At 38.6% G+C, this 18,623-nt stretch overlaps 1 protein-coding gene across 5 annotated transcripts; it reads left to right on the top strand.

The window, feature by feature from the left end:
* The first annotated feature begins 808 nt into the window (after window positions 1–808).
* Window positions 809–18,346, top strand: LOC118161153 (interleukin-1 receptor-like 2). Of its 5 annotated transcripts, none has more exons than XM_035316234.1 (12): window positions 809–917; window positions 2,934–3,121; window positions 5,865–5,934; window positions 8,921–9,170; window positions 9,497–9,689; window positions 10,461–10,623; window positions 11,566–11,631; window positions 12,186–12,306; window positions 14,373–14,521; window positions 14,831–14,974; window positions 16,390–16,551; window positions 17,028–18,346. In XM_035316234.1, the coding sequence occupies exons 2-12, from the start codon at window positions 3,074–3,076 to the stop codon at window positions 17,414–17,416; spliced, it is 1,755 nt and encodes a 584-aa protein (XP_035172125.1). In that variant the 5' UTR covers window positions 809–917; window positions 2,934–3,073; the 3' UTR covers window positions 17,417–18,346. The 5 variants fall into 5 exon arrangements, with proteins under 5 accessions (XP_035172125.1, XP_035172138.1, XP_035172116.1 ...); XM_035316247.1 differs by lacking the exon at window positions 809–917 and adding an exon at window positions 1,050–1,572; XM_035316225.1 differs by lacking the exon at window positions 809–917 and adding an exon at window positions 1,654–1,864.
* Window positions 18,347–18,623: the final 277 nt, after the last annotated feature.

An 18,623-nucleotide genomic window follows, 5' to 3' on the forward strand; every position in this document is an offset into this window, starting at 1 on the left:
CCTATTCATTTTGGTAATGTTTTAACATTTTGTTTACCAGAAACATTTTTTTTCCCCACCATTAGTGATATTATAGTGAAGTTATGAGAAAAAAGGAATACTTCAGAGGCCCCTACCAACCTCGGCCATTCTGTGATTCACAGAGCAGAACCTCCTGTGTGTATATCTCAACATTCTTCAAAAATGATTATTTTATTTTATTTTTTTAAATTTTATTTAGTGCTTCTAGAAAAAAGGCAGTAGAACAGATTATGGAACCCCTCACATGTCTTTGCGATAAACAGATTTGAACCCACAGATGTTTTTTGTTAGTGCAAAATAACAACACGGAAACTAGAAAACTTACATAAAAATAATTTGACCTTAAGCAGTAAGTGCGTAAGAAACATTTTCAAAACGAAATACGTATATAATTGCTGACAAAAGGCAGAGTAGGTGACTGCATAAATCCTTCCATCTTTACTGGGCCAGGAATGAGTTAATTCCCTGTGTTCCTCCCAACCTCTGGAGCTGTTACAACATGCCTGCAGCCAGCACTAAGTACCTGGCTTTGGTGGAGGGCAACATATGCAGGCAGAGCAGAGCTTCAACTCTTATCTGACCTCATCTTATCTGTGGTTGTCATGCGGTGAACAGGATGGTAGAATGTGTTTTTATTTGGTAGATACAATTTAGAAACAGTGCCAGAAAGTGCAATAAGAAAAAGCAGGGTGGGACAAACAGGACAAGCAAGGATTATTCTCCACAGCTTTTGTGAAGTGTTTGTAACTGGCTTAGCAAGTTTAGCAAACGTGTTTATGGAGTACTTTTACCACGAATGAGAACCTGCCTTGGCAGTCCCAAAGTGCCCGTGATTTCTGATTACTTTGCAAGGAACCTAGGGATGCTCTTTGCTCTATCTGACCATGTATTTTCAGGTAAGCTAATCAACAAGTGACAGCACAGCGTTAAAATGCCTGTATCTGATTCTGTACTGGCTGCATGGCTTAGAAGAGCTCTGAGTCCAGCAGCGGCGTGTGAGTGAAGCAGAGAGCCCCACACACTGGCGTATTGTGAACGCAGCATTTCCAAAACAGCCACAAGCCAAGGAAGCTCCAAACACCCCATCGCGGCTACTTCGTACGTGTTGAGTTTGCAGGTAAAAGCTTGGCAGTGAGGTGGGACTACACCTGTATGTTCAAGTTTGAGCCAAAAGATAGCTCAGCGTGACACACAGCATGACCAAGCTGTCAAGGCAGCCTCTTGAAAAAGCTAACAAACAGCTGGTGTCCCTGAGGGGCTCCTTCTGGCACCTCCACCTTGGAGATGCACGGTCTCTTCAGCTACGGAAGCGTGCTTCTGCTGCACTGATAAGAAGCTGCCTGTGAATCAAGAAGAAAAAAAAAAAAAAAAAAAGAAAAAAGTCAGTGACAGTCTGTTGCGATCGCAGCTGAGGTAACAGCGTGCTGGGCGGGGAGGGGAGCCCAGCCCTGACGTGAGGCTGCCTCACCACCACCGCCACCGCCGCCGCTGCCTGCGAGTGGCAGCAGGGGAAGGGGAGACCTCACCAGCTGGAGCTGCCCACAGAACAGGGTGAGGAGCCCCTCTCACACTCCTCAGCCCCCACACAGACTGCTGGGGAGCCAGGCAGCACTGGGGTTTCCCCCAGGAGCCCTGGGAGCTGTCAGGGGGGCTGGTGGATCAGGAAGGTGCCCACCAGCCCAGGGAAGGGTGTCTGGGAGCAGGGCTTGAGTAGGGCAGCAGCCAACGTGAGCTCGCAGCGGGGACCCGTGCTTTTCTTGTCAGCCGTGTCACAAGTCATTCGGCATCAGCTGGGTCAGGATAATCCCACTTTCCCTCCAGGAAAATCAGTACAGGTGCACAGGTAATCTTTGAGGTCCTTTTTTTTTTGGGGGGGGGTGGGGTGTCAGGGGGTGGGGTGGTGTCTCTGACCAACGTGTTGTCTTTTGGCTAAACAGGGCTGGAAACTGTTTAAAAGCGGGGGTGAAATATTTAATAAAAGGTCAGTGTTTTCCTCCACGAGTAATGCGTGGTTTGATCTGACTCAGTTTCGGAGAGGGTTTATGCAAGTACTTTTTCTCTAAGTGTTGGCTCCTGGGCCCGATCGGTGTGTGTAGCCCGTCACAGTGCCGCTGGCTTGCTCAGCAGGGGCTGGTTGGGACCAGGAGCGCCGTTATGCTCAGGTCCTCTGCCCCACTCACGTGCGTGTTTCGAGGAATAGATAAGAATTGAAATGATGCTGTAAAGCACTTTGGTCCCTTAAACGGTAAGGGATGTGGGTGATTCAGAGAAAAATGGCTAAAAATAGATCGCGAATGAAAGTCCTGGTTCCATAACCACCTCTGAACGGGCGGGCTAACACAGCTCTCTAGCATCAGCTACATTGCCAGCACAGGCATTTGTTGCAACCGGGAAAGACTTGACAAGTTCTCACGAAGAGTCAGGGCAGACCGTGCAGTTAGAAGAAGCATTTAAGGTAGTATCTATGTATATACATTTTCTGTTTTTAAATATTTGTGAGTTCATGTAAATGAACCGTGCATGTTAGTTCTCTTGTGCGTGTTAGTTCTCTTCAATTACAAGAACAGGAGTGTTGCACGTTTTAAGTCTTCCATGTGTTAGAATAAGACATTCAAAGAAAAAGTGCTGTGAGTGTGTAGTAATTACTGGAAGCCATGAGTCTTCAAACTTTTGATGAGACTGTCTTTATTTTTATTTTTATTTTTTAAAAATTGAGTATATCTACTTTGAAAGGGCTAAACAGAAGAGGAACAGGTGTCTGTACTAGTTTAATCACAGATATTTTGATGAAAATTATGTTTTACTTGTTGTGTAATTGCAGTTTGGGTGCATGTATCATTGAAGAACTCTTTCAGACACTTCTGCCTGTCTGTCTGTCTGTCTTTTAAACTGATGAGAATGTTTCCTTTCAGGATGAAACTTTGTGGACATGGCCTCAGACACAATGATTTTTTTTCCCCTCTGGAGGATTTGGGCAAAAATAACTGCATCTGAATTCTGTCCTGAGTGGTAAAGCTCTACAGGTCACTTGCAGACTCAAGATGTGGACAAAATGGATGGGAAAACGGAGAAATTTAGCTGTTTGTCGTGGCATAATGTGGTAGGAAAAACATTTGCACTTGACTCTGCAGTCATACTTTATTATTTTCAGCATGATTTATGAAAACATGTCTACAGAACAGAGCCTGTTTTGCTGTCGGATATAACTTAAACATAAATGGAAGCTTTTTCTTCAGATAAGTAGTGTGGGACTCCTCAGAGCAGTTCATGTGCCTGGTTTTACACAGTGCTATATATTTGCAGCTCTTCCGTGTTGGGAACAGGGTAAGTTAAAAAAATAACTATTTAGAAAGAACATTGAACTTATAGAGAAGGAGGGTTCTGAAAGATTGTTCTTCAGGACATGGCAAAATACTACTGCTGGATAGTTTCTGAATCTGCTGGTGAGGCAAAAACTGCTTGGAAAGCATATTTGAGACAGAGTAATTGGGCAAGGTAATAGAACAGAGCTTTTTAAAAAATTATTCAAAAAGTTATACAGAAAATACCTGGCCATAAGTGGAGTCCATTCAGTCCTGTTTTCTTTTTAAATTATTTCCATTAAAATATTTTCATCTTCTTTAAAACTAAAATATAGAAATTTTAAGAATTACTGTCTATTCATCACATTTAGCGAAGAAAGGTGGAGTTTTGTACAAACACACATGAAACGCCTCTGGTGATTTAGAGCTTAGTGTGTTTCTTTTTATGCTCAGCATTCTTGTGGGGACTTAACTCCTTAAAGCTAAGCAAGAAAAGACGTGCCTGGCAATTAGAGTGGAACTTGCAATGAGGGAGGCGGCAAGAGAAGGGGAAGAAGGAGTAAAGAAGGCATTGCAAGAAGCGGTGGGTATGACTCAGTGCATGGCACACTCCTTAGTCAGTTTGGTGAAGAAAGACAGCAGCCAGAAGAATCATATTTGATTATTATTTAGGTTGGTGATTAGCTAAAGATTTTTAACATCAGGATGGGATTCTCCTTATTGTTCTTCAGTTTGTATAACTACATTTTTCCTTTCATAGCTATGTAAAAAGTGTAGCAGGTGTCTGCAGAAGGTAACTTTCAAGAACAGAACTAGCAAAAGTGCCAATAAATTATATAAGGATGGAGTCAGCATTAACTTTTGTGAAGGGAAATCATGGCCCACAAACACTACAAGTGTAGTAGAAGTGTAGATGTGTATGTGAACACACTGGATGCAGGAGACATGGTTGACATAATTTGTCTTAATTTCCAAAAGGCATTCAGCAGAGCAGTCAGTGAAACGAGACTGCCATGACATATGTAGTCTCATATGTATAAATAAGTAGTTAAAAGATAAATGCTCAGTTTCTGAGGTGGAGGAAGATTGCCAGTGGTGTCCCAAGTGAATCTCTTTTGCTCAGCATATTTTTTAATGATCTGGACAATGCAGAACTGTTGCAGTGGCAGAATTTGCTGACAATACGAAGTTATTCAGGGTAGAAAGTGGAGGTGTTAATTGAGAAGAGTGTCATCAGGATGTCATGATAGCGATGAAGAAAATTTTAAATGAACACATATGGGTGAAATCCTAACATCACATACACAGTGGCTGACTGGGCTTACCTGATTTTTTAACACTTAGTGATGAGCTCATAGGCCCATGAAAATATTAGGTCAATACTTAGTTGTAGTCAAAGAATGAATAGAAGGTTAGAAATTACTTTGAAGTTAATAGAAATTAGTCCAGAATAAATAATTGTTTCAGTTTATAAATCTGTAGTGCACCTATGTTTTGATGACTGGATGCCACTTCTGGTCTTTCCTACCATCTCAGGCAGGATGTAGTGTACCTGGAGAATCACACTGAGGGGATGAGGTTGGCAGGGACCTCTGGAGGCCACCTTGTCCAAGCCCTGCTCCAGCAGGGCCACCCAGAGCAGGCTGCCCAGGCCCATCTCCAGGCAGCCTTTGGAGATCTCCAGGAAGGTACAAAAGAAGGTGGCAAAGATGATCAGAAGTATGAAATCAGGCTCCATCTAATGGGCAGTTAAAGAGATGAAGACTAACTTGTAAAAACAAGAACTGGGGAGGAGTGTGCTAGATGTGGAAAATCCTGAGTGCTTGACAAGCTGAATCGGAAATGTTCACTTTTTTTTTTTTTTTCTCTCCTGGTATAAAAGTTAGGAGCTGTCAGATAAAAAGAGCAGGTAACAGGCTCAAAACAAGCCAAGGCAAATTTCTGTGTCAGTATTTAAAATTTGTGGCTTCTTGCCATGGTTCCAATGGGTTTGGAGGGTGTTGGACTAGTTTTGTGGGAAAGAATCTGCTGGGGACTACCAAGTATCTCGATACTGACTCTGGCATAGTTTCCTAAATCATAAGTTGATGGGTTCTAGGAGACTGTTCCAGAGGATTATCTGTATATTCTTGTTCTCTTGCATTATATTTCCCAAGTCATCTGCTACTGGCCACAGCTTGAGACAGGATATTGCTTTTGAGGGACCTCTGATGCTGCTGGCATAGACATTCTTATGTATAGTTGCCTGTCACATTCAATCAGAATTTAGCCTTCCTTTTCTAAGAGAAAACATGTTACGTAGTGGGATGGCCCTGTAATTCTTGCTTTTTAGTCCTAGAGATGGTTATATTTTCCTGTAGTCTAGATAGTTCCTTTTAATATGCTACAAATATGTGAAGTGCATACACTTATATGAGAAAAGTACAGCTGACAAAAGACACTGAATATGTAATAGAAACTGTGTAATGCAAATGTTGATTTTCAATTGCGGAGATTTATATTGGAAAACACTAATTCAAGGTTTTCTTTCCTTTTCTGTAGGGTAACTTTACAGTAAAAACATTACTGTCCTGTAAGATCACGACAGCATTTCTGTCTTTAATTATTGCAGGTAGGTTCATTGGTGGCTATGTAATGCCTTGTTTGGAAACAACTTTTCACATAAGTAATAGTAATTTTATGTGAAAATGGCTGAAAGTTAAATTTAATGGTAAAAGTTAAATTTGTGTGCATGCCAGTGAGATTTTTTTAAATCATTTCCAAAAGCAGGAGCCTATAAAACATAGTGTGATATCTTATGTACTATCTTACACAGAATCACTTAGGTTGTAGGTGACCTCTTGAGATCATCTAGTCGAATCTTCCAGCTCCAAGAAGGGTCACCTGGAGCAGGTTGCTCAGGACCATGTTCAGTTTTGTTTTAAACATCTCCACAAATGGAGACTCCACAACCTCTCTGAACAACCTGTTCCAGTGTTCGATCACCCGAACAGTAAGAAAGTGATTTCTTGTGTTCAGATGGAATTTCATGTGTTTCAGTGTTTCTCATGCCTATTGTCCTGTCAGTGGGCACTACTGGGAAGAAGCTGTCTCCCTCTTTTTCATTCTGTTCCATCAGGTGTGTATGTTTACACATTGATAAGATCCGCCCCACCACTGAACTTTCTCTTCATGTTGAACAGTTCCAGCTCTCTTGGCCTCTCTTCCTAGATGCTCCAGTCCCTTTCTCATCTTTGTGACCCTTCAATAGACTTGCTCCAGTAAATCCATTTCTCTCTTGTAGTAGCAAGTGCTACTCCAGATGCATCTCACCATTTCTGAGTGCAGGAAGGAACACTTCTCTCAGCCTCTGGGCAGCACTCTTTCTAATGCAGCCCAGGACACCTTTAGCTACCTTTGCCATGAGCGAGCATTTCTGGTTTATGGTCTGCCAGGACATTAAGGTAGTCTGGAGTCTTGTGGGGCCTGGGGGGGATTCCTCCCCATGTACAGGACTTCGCATTTGCCTTTGTGGACTTCATGAGGTTCTTGTCAGCTCATTTCTCCAGCCTGTTGAGATCCCGCTGAATGGCAGCACAGCCCTCTGGTGTATGAACTGACGAAAGGAGTTGTGGTTCTAACTTTCTGAAGTGTGTTCATGCGACTTTTTTTCCATGTTGGAAAATACAGCCATATGACAATTAATACAACACTGATTTTTTTACAACTACGAGAGTATTCAGTTTAGCTTCTGCCCTTCAGCTGTCAACCAAGAATCCAGTGCATGTTTAAAACTTTTCAAATGTATCAAATGAGTTGCTGCCATAATCTTGTCTTACTACCCAGAATCTTGCTGCAGTGCCAGATTGTTAGAAGAAAAATACTCTGAATTTCCATTGCTTGAGTTTCTATTATCTGTGGATGGACAAGTTCCTACACTCACCAGTCCTTTGGATATTCTGTTTTTTAAGCTGAGTTAAAATAATGGCCAGCATTGGAGGAGAGGGATTTCAGAGAATGTAAAGGAGGAAGTGCACAAAATATGATACTCTTTCAGAGCCTTAGGACTTAGTGACAGAAAAATGTATCAGTTCCTGTGACCACAGCAAGTAATTATTGGTCTTCATTTCATAACCATCCAAGTTGTTATGGAGCAATCTGTACAGATATCTGAGCTATTCAGTGTTTTGTTAAGTAATTTGGCATGCATATAGGACATATGCGTGTACTGGATGTATGTGGTGAGAACATTATGGTAGAAATGCTTGGGAAAAATACTACCTTGACATCTCTGGATGCTCTCTGGAATCATTAACTGTGCCTTCAGTGCTGGTCAGAAAAGCAGAATTTTAGGAAAGAAATACATTAGAAAACAAGGTTTTGTTATGCCCTATATAACTTCATGGCAAATGTGCATCAGTTGAACTCTGCAATTTTGATTATTCTATCTGGGAAAGACTGGGTCAAAATAGGCAAAGAAGTAGGTGACAGTGTTGTCCGAAATGTGATGGCTTCCATATGAGAAGTCATTAAATGAATGAGGATTCCGAAGTAAAGAAAAGAAATGACGGAGGGAAGATGTGGCAGACGTCTGTAAAATCATGAGTACAACAGAGTAGGCAGATAAGGGAATGTTTATGTTGCCATTTCTCATAACAAGAAATACATGGTACCCAGAGAAATAATAAAATGCAATAGTTTTTTATGAAGAGCATGAAGGGGGAAAGAGGGGCCGAAAACAAAGTATTAATTTACTTGTTCTGTCCTACTTTACTTTCTTATGCATATGAAAATGACTGTTACCAGAGCCAGGCTTTTGCACTGGGCAGACACTTGCATGGCCATGCATGGTTGTTCTTGCATTCTAATAAAACAAGGTATTTTAGATAAATAGTACTGACTCTGGAATGTGACCACGGTATCCAGAGTTGGTGCCTTTTTTTTTTGTACTGACAAAAAACAAACAAACAAACAAACAAAAAAAAACTTTGTGGTGTTGCTCTTTTCCCATCTGGATCTCCTTGGGTTCAGGGGAAAGAAAATGAGCTCATCATAAGTGTGCTTGTAATAGTTCCTCTCTAAATGCTCATAAAATGAGGGGTGAGTTGAAATTTCCATAGCAAATTTAATACTTGTGCAACTGCAACTTTAACTTTCATTGTCCTCTTAGGACATTTGGGTACTGCAAGCACAGTCTGCCTTGAAGACTTACTTTGCCTACACTTAAGTGAAAGTAGCAAATAAAGACACTAAATTTGAAAAATGTGTGTGCACGTGTATTATGCGTGTGCAACAGACCGGAGAAATACAAGGACTCTAATCATTTGCATCTGAACTAAAGCATACAAATGACAATCAGCTGCAAACAAAGTGATTCTGTTAAGTGTAAAAGTTGCATTTGGAAAACAGCATTTCATTTCAATAGCATAACTATGTCTGTGCATTACTGAATAATGCTCTGATCTCCAAAGACAAGGGATTATAATTGTGTTTTAGTAAATGGCTTAAGAATGAAGGTGGACACTACAATGAACTTTGTGAACATGATCAAGATATGAGTTCAGTGTATTCTTTCACAATGTTTGAGGTTTTCTTTAATGTTTATCTCTTTCCTTTAGAGAAATGTGAAGCCTATGATGTGATGTTTAGGCACAGTCTTGTGCCTGATGGGCAGCCTCTTGCTATTACATGTTCTCTGGAAAAGAGCTTGAATTTTAAAAGTGGAGACTACAACTTAACATGGTATAAAGTTGGTAACCAGACAGCTGTGCCTAGAGACAAACTTTCTAGAATTCATCAGCAGAAGAATTTAATTTGGTTTCTCCCTGCAATGTTAGAAGATTCTGGAGATTATGAATGTGTCATAAGGTGAAGGTTAAAAAAAATTAAATTACTATAGAAATGAGTTGCAAATGGAATAACTTTTAAGAAGCAAGTAGGATTTTTGGGGTAAGAGAAATACTAACTAAGAAGGCAGAAGAAGGGAGAATATGTTCACAAAAACTAACTTTATATTGGGGGACGTAAGTCTTTTTTTTTTTTTTTTTTTTTTTTTTTTTTTTTCATAGTAGGTAAAAGTAAATCTATAAGAGAAATTATACATTGTAGTTCTCTCTTTCTTCTCCAAAAAGAATACAATATATTTTTGAGTTGGAAAATATATAAAGTAGCTTAACTTAATAATGTTATGTTAGTTGCAGGAATTTGACAAGCTACAGCAAAATGTCTACAAAAGTAACGGTTTTTGAGAGGATTGATGGTTCGTGCTTAAATGAAAAATTTGCTGTAGAGGAGGTGGTATTCACTTTATCATCTGCAAAGGTTGTGTGTCCACACTTGAGTTACTTCAGGAATGAGAATAATATTCTGCCTGTTCGCTGGTATAAGGTAACAATGCCCTCTTTTTTACTGACATAAATTATTTAATTATTATGTCAATTATTTAAAATATAAGTAACTGAATTGTAGGAGAAAAACTACATATTTATTACAAATGGGGGAATAAGACTTTCATCTTCTAAAGTTATATACTTTTTTTTTGAATAATGGGATAGAAATTCAGTTTAAATGTAGCTTTGACCCATGAATCCACTAGGTGGCATCTTTTAACCTGCTAGTGAAACACTGTCATTCATTTCTTTTGTGTGGAAACAGACTTAGCATGTACTTTGTGAGGCAAAGCATATCCATTGTGTGTTCAGTATTGTTCCATCAAATGAATGTCATTTCATATTGTTCACAATTATCTAATGGCTCTTTCTGTTAAGAACATATTGCCTTCTCCAGCATTACTGCCTCATGCCTGTGCAGTCTATAAGATACTGAGAACATTTGAGTACTTGGAAAAATTAAGTCTAATCACTGAGTGATTCTCCATTAACAAATACTTTTGTATAACCTGACCCCTCCATGTCACTTTCTTATCCCTCTCTTCAGTATTTTATTTTATTTATTTATTTTTTTAAATATGAGAATAATGGGTGTATCTGTGAATTAAAAACTCAAAGTGAAGTGTGGTTTGCTTTTATTTTAGCCCCCTTCCCCTTCCTCAGGCCCCACAAGGAATCCATCCTTATGTTGTGGTCCGCTGAAAGCTCAGATTGGATTAAAGAGTTACAAATCATGTGATAGTGATATGAGTTCTTTACACATGTTTAGGACTGTCAGCTATTGAAAGGGAAAAGGTTTGCCTTTTCAAACAGTGATCTTGTGATTTTCAATGTGACTGTGCAAGATCAAGGAAACTATACATGCAAAACAACATATATCTACAATGGAAAGCGATATAACATTTCACGAGACGTTATTCTGACTGTAGCAGGTAAGTAGATAAATTCACTTTTTGTTTACAACAATGACTCTACAAAACTTTGTCCAGGTTTCTAATGACAGCTAAAAATTCAGTTTGTGGTAGGCATGCATAGGACTATTAGTTTGCACCTAAAAAAGGGAAATAAATTCTAGATGAGAATTTATATATTTTAATCTACTGTTGCCACTCTGTTGATTACTCTCCCTTTGTAACTTGTAGAGAGAAATAAACTTTTCAGAGTGTTGTATGCCTAGTATTAATGTAAACATCTAAACAGGAAGTTTGGTGTTATACTTTCTTTAGATAGTGCTTTGGGCAGAACTGTAAGGCCTTTAACTGGAGTACAGAAATTTAATTTCACATTTATAATAGTGAAAGTCTAAACCAGATGAATTGCAGTCTAAAATTATTTCTCTCCAGTTTGTATCTGTGAGCTGTTGACTGATAAGCTAGCCAGCCTGTAAAGTGCTAATACTATAGATATTTATCCATATCCTTTTCAGCACCTCTGCATGCAATATTACATGATTTATATGTCATGGAACAGACAGTCTGTCATCAGCATGATGACATCAGATTAGTAGCACTACATTTTGGAAAAGGAGGAGTGAAGAATCGTTGAGCTTCAAGTCATAAGTAGAATCATAGAATCATAGAATATCCTGAGTTGGAAGGGACCCTTAAGGATCATCAAGTCCAACTCTTGACACCGCACAGGTCTACCCAAAAGTTCAGACCATGTGACTAAGTGCACAGTCCAATCTCTTCTTAAACATGTAACATGACTGTCTTAGATATGACACTCTGAGTATTGAGTGATGTCTGTTGTAAAATTGCTGTCAACCTTGTCGATAGGACAGGGTGTGTTTAGGTTGCTGTTTGGTTATAGAGCATAGAACAGGCTGCAGCTGTCCCTGGTTTTCTGAAAAGGACTTTCTATCTTTTGCTTAGTGAGCCCACCAAAAAAGCCTCCAGAAATATCTTATCCACGAAACAACTCCATTGAAGTGGAACTTGGTAAGTAATTTTCTCTATAAAAAAATATGGTTTTGTATCCTAGTGAAAATTCACGCCCAAGAAGAGTGTGTGCTTGTTTTCTTTAGACAAAACCTAGTTCAGTGACCAGCTCAGTTTCTCCTTTGCATTAGTCTCTTGCAGGAGAAGTGTTTGGGGTGGGAAGGAAAGAGACAAGGGACATTGCTTACAAAGTCATAGAAAAGCTGTAGGGAAATTTCTCAGATGCAAAGAAAGTTACAGGGAAACCAAGTGATTCTCTGTCACATCCATTGCTTTCCATCACTCTGAAAGAGATTCTGAAAACAGATCCATCTTTGAATCTGCAGGGACAGTGATACCACAAAAGGAGACATCTCCTGATTTGGCCTCTTCCATCCTATCGGTCTCTTTTTGAAACAGCACATCAGTGAATCTATAGACACTGTTAGAGGAGTTTTTCTGAAAGGGTATGGGGCCTTCCTTAGCTGGTCTATATGGGAGTCTGTGAACAGAACTGTATAGCATTTAATTAGAGTATGAAAATTAACGTTTCACTTTGTAACACAATTTTATAGGCTCACAGGTTACAGTGGATTGCAATACAACAGGTGCTGATGGGTATGAGGTGTTTTGGACAGGCAACGGTGTGTATATTGATGTATTTTATATGAGCAGAATTTTTGCAAGGCCTTATGAGTAAGTATACTTTCAGATTAGAAAATACTGGGTTGGCAACCAAAGTGGAACTTTCTCACTCTTACATGAAATGCTTGCCTCCTCCAATTCACTTTCTGTTTGAAGTAGAAACTTGAAATGTAGTGTGTGCATAGATTTTGTGTGAATTATGCTATTTCTGATCATTATAAAAATCTATCTAAATTTCTGACCTTGGAAAAAGTGATCTACAGAGGCTTACGGTCTCACAGCTGTAATGCATTTTCTATTGAGCAAGTTCTGGCCCAGTGGAGAGACTTCTTTCAGTGGGGTCAAGCATGTCCTGCCACATGATCTTCAGACTCTCTCTCCTGTGTTCTCCTTCTCCTTCCCATCTACCTCTCTGAAAGGTTACAAGAAGAATAACCTGTGCTTTACAGGAGAAATTGAAACTTCTAGTTTTAAGGGTCTTGAGTTAGAGAAGTGTAACTGAGATCAGGTGGAGAGCTAATGGGAGATTTTGTCGAGGATGCGCGCTGAAGCTTAGTGGAGTGAGAGCAGAAAAGGAAGACAGATTTCCAGTGATGGGTTGGGGTCTGGGAGGAAGACTGGGATTTGGACTGAGTGAAGCAATTGTTAGATAAGGTGAGGATGAAAGGCAGGTTAAGTGGAGTTAGGAGGGAAAAAATTAAACCTGACTCGGAAAGGCAACTGAAAGAGGAGCAGAAGGAAATCTAAAAGTGTCATAGATATGATAGATTGGGAACTAAGGAACTGAAAGCTAGTTTTTTTGTCAGCCCTCGTCTCATGGTGGTGCTATGAAGAAAAAATGTGATTGATTTTATACGTTCTCAAGCACCATCTGTGAGGGAGAAACTGATGAAATGAGAATGATATCTTCAAGGTAAGAAGATGGTTCAGAGAAATTATTAAGTCCTCATTGTAAAACAAAGGGGGAAATAAATGCTGAATTATTTTAGTGCTCACTTAGAGAAAACCTTATACAGAAGTCATATCTTGTAATGTCATAAACAATTGTGATGCCATAGACAATTCGACCATAATAAAGGCATTGAGCTGATATAATAAAAGCGATGTTATTTTTTATATTTCCTAACACTTAAATGGTTGTCTTGTTGTATTTGCAAACATAATATTCTCTGGATCTAGTCATTTGTATTAATGATGTTGATTCATTTACTCCTTACAGTGTTCAAACTGCTATAACCTATTGGTCATATACTGATTCGTGTGGTCCTAAACGTGCTTTCTATGAGTTATTTCAAGCCTTTTTTTTATTATTTTGCATTTCAAATGGTAATGGGAGTATGTTTTAAAGGAAGAAAAGTTGGCTAAGTAGGCTGGTTAGTTAATTTTGTATTTGAGATCTACTGTTAATGAGGTAGTAATAGCCCTCATTTTGCTGATAGTTAAAAACTTACTTAGTTTGAACATCAGTCACATAGAACACAACTAATTGAACGTGCAGCCTTAGTAGTTTTTTTGTGCCCTTATGCAATGGGAATAACCTGTATGTTGTAATGGTGCCAGCTGATGTTATAGCTGTTCAGAGTCTATTCTGATCCTTGGGATGAAGCAACAGTATAGACCCTATTTCCTGCAGATGGAAATGCATCATGAGTTAGTGTTGTCTGCTTTGGTTGACGACTTCGGTGTCTGTCCCTGAGCTGCTCACCAGAAGATGACGTCCTTGTACTGGGGCCTCTTGTTAAGTCATTTCATGTTGTGCAATTTTCTCTTCAGCCAAGCCCTGGGGCTCTCCACCTACTTTCACAGGGGCTGAGAACTGCCTATAACAAGGGTTTTTTTATATTTGTAAGATATACGTTTGTACTGTACTTTATAGATATCATTTCTTTGGGGAAACACAGCTCCTGATAGGATTGGCTCATGTTTTCTGATGTCTATGCTAAACGTCAGTAAGAGGCCCAACTGCTGTTTGGGTGTCCCTCATGTAATGCAGTTACTCATCTGTTCAGTTGACATTTGCAGATGGAAGTGACCATTGTCATGTTTCAGCTATTAGTGATGAAGCCATTACAGAAAGGACTGCGGTTTTATGGCTCTATTTGTCACCTTTTGGATAGGGAGGAAACTTCTTATGACGGACGCCCTATCTATTCTGTGAAGCTCATAATTTCAGAAGTGAATAGTGAAGATTATGAACAACCGTTTGTCTGTCAAGCTTCAAATGCCTTTGGGCAGGTTGCATCCTATATTATACTAAAACACAGAGGTAAGGACTACTGCTACTTTTTGTGGCCTTTGTTTCACTTGACTTTCCCAGAAGGGGTTTTGACACCAACTGCTCATATATCACATCAATAGAATGTGATTGTGCACAATCCTTGTGCACAAGGATTACTCTTTGTGTATTTATGCATGTTCCCCATGCACAGGGGAGGAGTCACTGTAGTTATGTATTTATCATTATTAAAAGGTGGAAGTGAAAAATGTGATATTCAAATTCATATTACATTTGTGTGAAAGATCAGATTTGGACAAATTCAACATTTTATTTTTATTGTTATTATATTTTGTGCAGTTCCTGATACACGATCATGGCTCATTGGAGGGCTTCTCTCTTTGTTGCTTTTAACATTTATTATTTTAATAATCTATAAGATTTTCAAGATTGACCTGGTGCTTTGGTACCGGGATTCTGGATGTGCCTCTGCAAGTAAGGAAGGTAAGTGAGTGTGACTAATTATGTTGTAACTAGCCTATTGATTTTTTTTTTAATTTATCATTATTTCTAAGCAATAATATGATTATTTAATTGAATGTATTTGGAATTTCCTTGAGAATTTTTCAGATATGTTTCAAAAGATTTTTTCAGTCATATGGGTGAAATATGTAATCATAATTGAGGTAATAAACACTGCATAACATTTAAGGCAGTTATGATGAGTTATGGTCGGAAAGAACTCCATATTTTTTTCCAAATTAGCGTGTTGCACTCACTTTTCTGTAGTTTCTCTGCATGTAGATTTGTGGTCACTGATGATGATCAATAGGTGTCAGCAGAGCTACATCCTGTAGAGTAGCACATTAATTATTTATATTGAAAATGAGACTATGATTTTCTCAGACAAAAACATTTATTTGTTTGTTTTTGCGCAACTTGTCTGTCTTCTTACCCATCACTTTCCTTATAAATCCTGCAAGTTATGATGGTTACTTACCAGAGAGAAGAAATTCTACTAGTTGTCTCTTTTGTGATTCTATTGTGTTTCTATTAATTATTATGTGTTATCTATTAAATATGTGTTTCTGTTGATGCAGTGTAGATAAATACATTGAATGAGTGTGAAAAAGTGGGAATAAGTGCAACATAGTAAATATTTTGCTTGGGCAGCCTTCAGAATTCAATTGTCTGAAGTTCCCCAGAGCTTGAAAGTAAATGGATTATGTGCAATAAGATAGTTCACGTATAGTCATAGCTATCTGAAATGTCTTCACACACACACACACACACAAATGTCAACTTTTGTTAAAAGCTGAGTTTTCCCAGTAAATTTTAATATTCTAATTAAAAAATAAAATCAAAGAAAATATGTTTTGTAACTTGTTGAATGAAACTTATCTTGTTAAATTTGATTTTGCTTGAGTCTTCACTTCACTCCTGTTTATTATTTAATACTGACTCTCAAAACGTCATGTTTCTTCTGGTCTCTATCTGCCTTTTCCTCACATAATTATTAGGAAAGAATTGCCATTTTTCCACCATTGCTGGTGGTTCATCCTAAGTGGAGAGAACTGCTTTTGGGTTTGTTTCAGGAGCGGTGGTGAAGAAAGTCCTGCAAGAAGACTCTATTAATGTCCTGGCACCTGTGGGGCTGGGGGGTCCTTCCTGCAGGCCCCAGGGTCTTGCATCCAGCTCACTTGCTGGCAATGTTCCTTCCCATGACAGGAAAAAGAGATCAGGTTCTGGGGTTCATCATCTTCCTTTTGACCTGTAGAGCATTTTAATATTTTGCTGTTATTCTGTCAGGAAGGTGTGAATAAATCCTTCATTAATATTCTTTAAGCAGTTCAAAATGAAACCTTGTAATAACCTTGCTGTTTTTCCCTTTTTAACAGAAACATTTGTGTTTGTTTTAGATGGGAAAATCTATGATGCATACGTCCTGTACACAAAAGGCAGTGGAGGCAGCAGCTTCTATCATCTGGAAACTTTTGTTCTTAGAATACTCCCCAGTGTTTTAGAACAACAATGTGGATATAATCTCTTTATATTAGGAAGGGATGATTTACCAGGAGAAGGTATGGTTTAATTAGCAGGGTTAATATGTTGGGGTTAGAAGATTACAGATACAAGTAAAAAAAACATCTATTATTGGAAAGCTAATTTAAAACTAAGTTTCTTTGTTTCTTTGTTTGTTTTTACACAGAGAATTTGACCTCTTGTCCATTGGATAATTGTTGTTTTTTTTTTGTTGTTGTTCCATACCCAAATTTCTGCTTTGATGTTATAAGGGTCTGCATTTTCCTTCTAATGATAAACAAGCTCATGGGGACTGAAGAAAACAATTTTTGTCAGCAATTTTATGCAATGGATTTGAATCATGGATGATAGTTGGGAGATCTTAGACCTATCAGTTCTTTCTCTGAGCTAGTTGCTATTCCATATATATATATATATATATATATAAATATATACACACACATAAAGTTTAAAAGCTATGAAACATTTTACATCAGTTATAAAGTTTCTATGCAAACTTTGATTGTTCTTTCAGCTGTGGTCAGTGTTGCTGATGAAACCCTTAAGCAAAGCAGAAGGCTGATGATTATTTTGGCATCGGAAACACCTAGTTGCCTGTTAGAAGATGCTTGTGAACAACAATTAGCTATGTATAATGCTCTCATCCGTGATGGGACTCAAGTAATTCTTATAGAAATGGATGAAATACTGGACTACACAAGCATGCCAGAATCAGTCAGGTACATTAAGCAAAAACATGGGGCTATCCAATGGAAAGGAGACTTCTCAGAAAAATCTTGTTCAGTGAATACAAAATTCTGGAAGAATGTACGCTATCAGATGCCATCTAAGAAAAAATTACCTCATTCTGAAATCTATTTATTGCGCCAAACTTTGAACAGTTCCACAACGAAGGGAAATTAAAACCCACTTTTAAAAATAATACTGCAAAGGTAATTCTAAAATGCTTTCTACACAAATTCTGTGTGTTATGAACAGAGTTTTCTTCAAGGAGTATAAACTACTCATCCTGTTCCCAAACTATACCCTAATAGGAAAACTGTGCAACTTTGTTTCTGTTTGGGCTATGGATAGTGACCCAATTTATTGTGTTGGCCTCAACCAGACATTTGAAGTACGCGTGCAGATGTTGGTGGACTGTTAAATAGTGGTAATCTACAGAAATGTAATATCCACTGAAGAACCAACCTTGAAGACCATTTGTTTTCTAATTGAAACTGCAGATGATAAATTAAAAATGTTTGTGTAGTCTGCGTTTTCCTAGCCTTTCTGTTCTTCTTGTTGCCCCTCCGTGGTTGTCTGACTTCCCCATTACCAAAGGAATCTGTACTGTGCAAGCTCTGGGGGCCCTTCCTTAGCAACAGTCCTCATCATTGCTTCTTTAAGGGGATGGGGAAATATATGACATAGCAGGTATGTTTTAAACTCCTCATGGTACTGCATGCATTTCAGCTGAACAGTTGATTACCAAATGTGTTAGAGAAATTGAATGAAATCCATGACTTCTTAAACATTTATTGAACAATCCTGTGAGAACTCATACATTGCTTTTTTTCTAAATTTAGTTGCTTGAAATGATCAGGAAAATTAAAATATTTCAGACTTCTTGCAAACTCGAAGCTTTCTAGACTGTGCTCCTACTCAGGAAAACGTTCGCATTCTGTGTCTCACCTGTGTTACCTACCTAGAAATTGCACTAAGAATTTGTCAAAGGGGATGTGCTTGGGCTGAGCATCCTGGATAGGGTGGAAAGTGGCCAGTTCTGAAACCTGACCAGGAGCTGATGGCAAGAAATCATATCTTGTTTATCTGCGGCAGAAAAGAAAAAATAAAGGCATGTGGCTGTATCTACTTGGACGTAGCTTTGTACTTCTGGGCCCCAATCCATTGTTTTGCATGTATCACCATTAAAAGGGTGATAAAGAAAAGATGCTGAAAACATGGTTGAATTTTTCAACTTTATATTTTTATGTGCTCTGAAATAAAATAAATAATAATAATAATAATAAAGAAATGACGCTAGGATTTGTAGTATTACAGATAAGTACATTGACTTGCATGGAGTTGTGCTGGTATTTTTTTTTGTTTCATCTGTGAAAGTGCTGTGATG

Source organism: Oxyura jamaicensis, chromosome 1 (genome assembly GCF_011077185.1).
Source record: "Oxyura jamaicensis isolate SHBP4307 breed ruddy duck chromosome 1, BPBGC_Ojam_1.0, whole genome shotgun sequence".
NCBI classification, from domain to species: domain Eukaryota; kingdom Metazoa; phylum Chordata; class Aves; order Anseriformes; family Anatidae; genus Oxyura; species Oxyura jamaicensis.

What these genes read in the sequence shown, in the direction of transcription:
- LOC118161153 (XM_035316234.1), top strand. Translation starts at nt 3,074, where the DNA reads ATGGATGGGAAAACGGAGAAATTTAGCTGTTTGTCGTGGCATAATGTG. An exon ending in TCTGTCTTTAATTATTGCAG is followed by an intron (nt 5,935 to 8,920) that starts GTAGGTTCATTG and finishes TCTTTCCTTTAG; the next exon opens with AGAAATGTGAAGCCTATGAT. An exon ending in TATTATACTAAAACACAGAG is followed by an intron (nt 14,522 to 14,830) that starts GTAAGGACTACT and finishes TATTTTGTGCAG; the next exon opens with TTCCTGATACACGATCATGG.